Genomic DNA, 4,586 nt, shown 5'->3' on the forward strand with positions numbered 1-4,586 from the left:
GCTGTAGCCGAGTGGCGTCACAAAGCCGCGCGCCGCCGCGGCCAATCGGCGTGTCGTCTGTCGTCACACCCAAGAGGGACGACGGGTAGGAAGTGAGCGCGGGCGTCACGTGATGAGAGAAGACCAATCGCTGTTGGACTGGCCCCATCCCGGCAGCCCCTGCGCTGAGGGGAGGTAAGATGGCGGCGGCGCGCGGGGCTGTGCTGAGTGTCGGGCTGTGCCGTCAGGCCGATGTGTTACCTGTCCGTCTGCGGCCTCCACCACCGAGCTCTGCTGTGCTGTGCGTTGTACCTCCGAGAGATGTACGAGATCAAAGGGCAGCAGCTGCCGGGATACCAGGCTGCAGCCCGCCTCCCTGCTGCCATTCACGGAAACGATGCTGCGTGCTGCAAAAGGTTTGTAAGCGCTGCGGAGTTCGGTGTGTCGTCTTCAGACAGCGCTCTGGGTCAGTCCGCTGCCGTGTGAGGGCTTTCTGTGCTCCGTCACTGAGCCGTGCTGGGTCCGTAGCTAATAAATGGCATAACATCAGCTGCTGGTGCCTTCTGTTGATGTAAATACTCTGGAGATTGTCCGTATGACAGCGGGCTGTTGGAAAGGCAGTTAGCTCGAGTCTCAACCTTCTAGTAACCTGTTAGCACACAGTCATAGAATGGCCAGGGTTGCAAAGGAGCACAATGCTCATCCAATTCCAACCCCCTGCTGTGTGCAGGTCACCAATCACCAGCCCAGGCTGCCCAGAGCCACATCCAACCTGGCCTTGAATGCCTGCAGGGATGGGGCCTCCACAACCTCCTTGGGCAACCTGTTCCAGTGCCTCACCACCCTCTGGGTGGAAAACCTCCTCCTAATATTCAACCTAAACCTCCCCCGTCTCAGTTTAAAACTATTTCCCATTGTCCTATTGCTATCCACCCTTGTAAACAGCTGTTCCCCTCTCTGTTTAAATGCTCCTTTCAAGTACTGGAAGGCCACAGTGAGGTTTCCCCAGAGCCTTCTCTTCTCCAAGCTAAACAAGCCCACTCCCCTCAACGTTTCCTCATCTCCTGAATGGAGGGGACCTACAAGGATCATTGGGTCCAACCCCTGGCTCTGCATAGGACTACCCAAACCCTACATCTGAGAGTGGTGTCCAAATACTCTGTGAGCTCCAGCAGCTCAGGGCTGTGCCCACCACCCTCTGGTGCAGAACCTTTTCCTAACCCTCCCCAGCACAGTTGTATGCCACTCCTTCAAGTCCTTGAGGAGTCCAACCAGGATAGTTCGGTCCCATGGCCACATGCTCCTGAGGACAGTATTTGGAAGCCCATTGCTTCCTCCAGAACCAGAAATAAAATGTAAAAGAGGGACTCCTTCAGCCACTGCCCAACCACAGCCATCATCACAGGCTCTACATCAGAGCAGATATGAAAACAACTGTTCTTTCAGGTCCCAGGTGTTCAAACAAGCTCAGGTTTATTTTGTCAAATAACTTAAGAAATGCATGTGACAATAGATGGGGCAACAGAATAGGAAAGTAGTGAAAATTAGGAATAAGACTGCAGATTGCCTTTGCTAGTTACCAGTTGTTGGTCAGTAATCTGAACACACAGAATACAATGCATCTGAATACAAGTTCCCTTATAATTGCCTTCCTGAATTATTTTAATATCTTGACAAACTGTGGCTCCTTCCCCATTAGTTGCCTTGCCTGTGCATCTCTGGGGCAATAAAAAAAAAACACAAAAGAAAGCTACCACTAGCAGCACAGTTCCATCAGAAAAACTGGCACTAGCTCACATTCCTGTGAGTGCTCACCTAGAGCCACCTCCCACTCACCCAGCAACAACCAGAAGAGATGGAACTCTCCAGAGTTTATTATAAATAAAAACACACGGATGATTTGTGGGAACAGACAATCTCTTAAAGATGATTAGAGCTGTAACCAACCATTTGGAGAAGGCCCTGAAGGCATGAGGTGCTCTGGCTATTAGAAATGCTGTGTGTTGCCACTGGACTGCAAAGGAAAGCCACAGTTAATCACAGAAGTCCCAAGTCCCTTCTCCCTGTTACTTCTGGTATTTCTCTGCTCAGTCCCACCACCCCAGGCCAGCCTTCAGGTAGAAGTGGGAGCTGGGGAACTGCACTCATGCCCCATAAGATACAAATCTTTCTAGCTCAAGAGGGAGATGAGCTTGCAGAACACGAGCAAAGTACCTCAGTCTACATGCAACAAAACCCTTTTTCCCTCAGGTTTCACCAGACCCCTGCTCCACAGCAGAATGCAGTGCCACAGTCACTGCCTTTGTATTTTGGCAGGCTGTGCAGAGGGCTCAGGAACAGCTGAATGAAATGGACGGCGGTGTGAAAATAGAGAGGGACAGCAGGCAAAAACGGGACGCAGGAACACATTCAAACAAGTGGCTCTGAGCCTCTCCAGTGACAGGCCTTGCTGTCACTGAAAGTCAGGAAGCCTCCAGAAGTGAAAACTCACAGCAGGAGCCCGACTAATGAGCCTCCTCCTCCAGAGGCTACTTCTGCCCTGCACACAAGGGACACATTAAAGTGATGAGTGTCACCAGGCTGGGTCAGCCCTAGTCACCAGCCTCTGCCCTTTCCGCTTTACACCTCAGCAGCTCACTTCTTTAAAAGCCTCTGGTGAGGGATTGCACCAAAATGCAAGTGGATGACAGTGCCTGTACCCTGCAGTGAGCAGTGCACCTCCCCAGGGCTAGGAGCACGTGTCCCTCTGTGCCTGGTAGGCCTGCCAGCACAGTGACAGGCACAGAGCCCAGCTTTCACTCTCCTTTATAAATCACTTTGAACCACTTAAGGACTTTGGGATGCTGCAGCAAACTGAGCAGCAACTTCAACTACTTACTACAGGAGATGGAGGGGAAAAAAAAAAGAAAAAGAAAGCTACTATTGCAGGGAGCTGAACTGCTGAGTTACAAACATAAAGACCAGCTCCCACAGCCCCTCCACAGACACACAGAAGAGAAACTCTCAGCATGTGATACCACAGCAGAATCCACAGCCAGCCTGAGGGGCCAAAATGGAACTAATGAAAATGCCCCGTGCCCAGGTCAGGAAGATGTACTTCCCTCAGGCTGTGTCATCACTCGTAGATCCATCGTTCAGCTGCATCCTCCCAGCACATCAGCTCCTCTGGGCGGAACCAGAGGGAGATCTCCTTCTGGGCACTCTCAACCGAGTCACTGCCATGAATCACATTCCTGTGGGGAACAAGATAGAGATCAGGCTTGCAGTAAGCAGAGAAAGGCTGAGGAGGGAAGCTGCAACCAGGAAAGTTTCACTCCAACTGATTTAATTAAGCCTGCCAAGGCAGTCACACTGTACAATATTCTTTCCCATCACCCAGCTCTCCTCCTCCTTGCTCAAGAGAACATGGCTTAGGATGTGTAGGAGCTGCCAATTTCCAGCAGCCCTCCCTCCTGTAAGGAGAAGTTATTTATGTGCTACGAAGGAGCTGCAAGTGGCTGTTTATCTGAGGAGTTTTTTTTTGTTTGTTTTAAAGGTTTACCACTGATTTACCTCCAGGTTTCTCACTTCTTTCACTGAAAGCAGGTCCTACAAAGCAGGCTTGGTGTCAGACACGAAGGAATGAAAACCTAAGCCAGGAAGGTTAGTAAGAGCAACTACCACAAGCCAGGTTCAGCTGCAGCCACCAGAGGTCACCACTGGACAATACGCAGTGGTGAGAAGCCCTTATGATTGCAGAACTGCAGCTTGGCTTTTGTTTCATACTCAGATGCCTGGCAGAGCTGGGCAGCCTCCAGGAGGGGGTTCAGAGGGCTCCTCCGTGCCTCTTCACAGCCTGACAGTCCTGATTCCCTGTCAAGCAAACCCCTCGGCTGCAGGGAGAAGAGGCCTCAGGAAGCATAAGAGACCTAAACCCAGGCTGCTCCCTTCTGGCAAAACCAACCCAGGTCACCGTGTCCAGTGTCAGTACCTGAGTGATCTGAACTTTGCTCTGCCGATGCAGCCTCGCAGGGCTCGGGCAGGAATGCAAGGACAGGAATGCACAGCAACACTCAGGGCACAAGAAGCCAGACTCACTTGCCAACTTCAATGCAGAAGTCTCCTCGGATGGTGCCAGGCTTGGACTCAGCCGGGTTGGTCTCTCCAATCATCGTGCGTGCCATCCTCACCACATCCAGACCCTGCCACACCTACACAGCAGCGAACAGAATCAGCACCAACGGCTCACCCTGAAATCAAACCGCATCCTCTATACCAGCACAGCTCCCAGAGGCCCTCAGATGGAGCCCTCCTCACCCATTCCCCCCAGCACTCACCATGGCCACCACTGGCCCCGAGCTCATGTACTTCACCAGGCGGCCATAGAAGGGCCGGTCCCGCAGGTCGATATAGTGCTCCTTCAGCAGCTCCTCCGACGCCTGCACACAACACACGGCCCTGCAGCCTCCTAACAGGGCATGGAACCCCTCCCGCGTGCCGGAGCACACCGAGAGCCCCGCCCGACCCTCGAACCTGCAGCAGCTTCAACCCCACCAGCTTGAAGCCCTTCCTCTCGAAGCGCCGCACGATCTCACCCACCAGGTGCCGCTGGACGCCGTCCGGTTTGA

At 52.9% G+C, this 4,586-nt stretch overlaps 1 protein-coding gene across 1 annotated transcript; it reads right to left on the reverse strand.

Annotated features, from left to right (window-relative positions):
- Positions 1-1,433: 1,433 nt before the first annotated feature.
- On the reverse strand, positions 1,434-4,584 carry LOC122165295 (nucleoside diphosphate kinase 3-like; the record flags this gene model as incomplete). Its single annotated transcript, XM_042828160.1, has 4 exons — positions 1,434-3,212; positions 4,057-4,169; positions 4,296-4,397; positions 4,492-4,584. Coding segments are annotated over 4 exons (426 nt in total), but the record flags the coding sequence as incomplete, so codon positions are not given.
- Positions 4,585-4,586: the final 2 nt, after the last annotated feature.

This window comes from Centrocercus urophasianus, unplaced genomic scaffold (genome assembly GCF_019232065.1).
Source record: "Centrocercus urophasianus isolate 14NV4802_14NV808 unplaced genomic scaffold, USGS_Curo_1.0 seq_29, whole genome shotgun sequence".
NCBI classification, from domain to species: domain Eukaryota; kingdom Metazoa; phylum Chordata; class Aves; order Galliformes; family Phasianidae; genus Centrocercus; species Centrocercus urophasianus.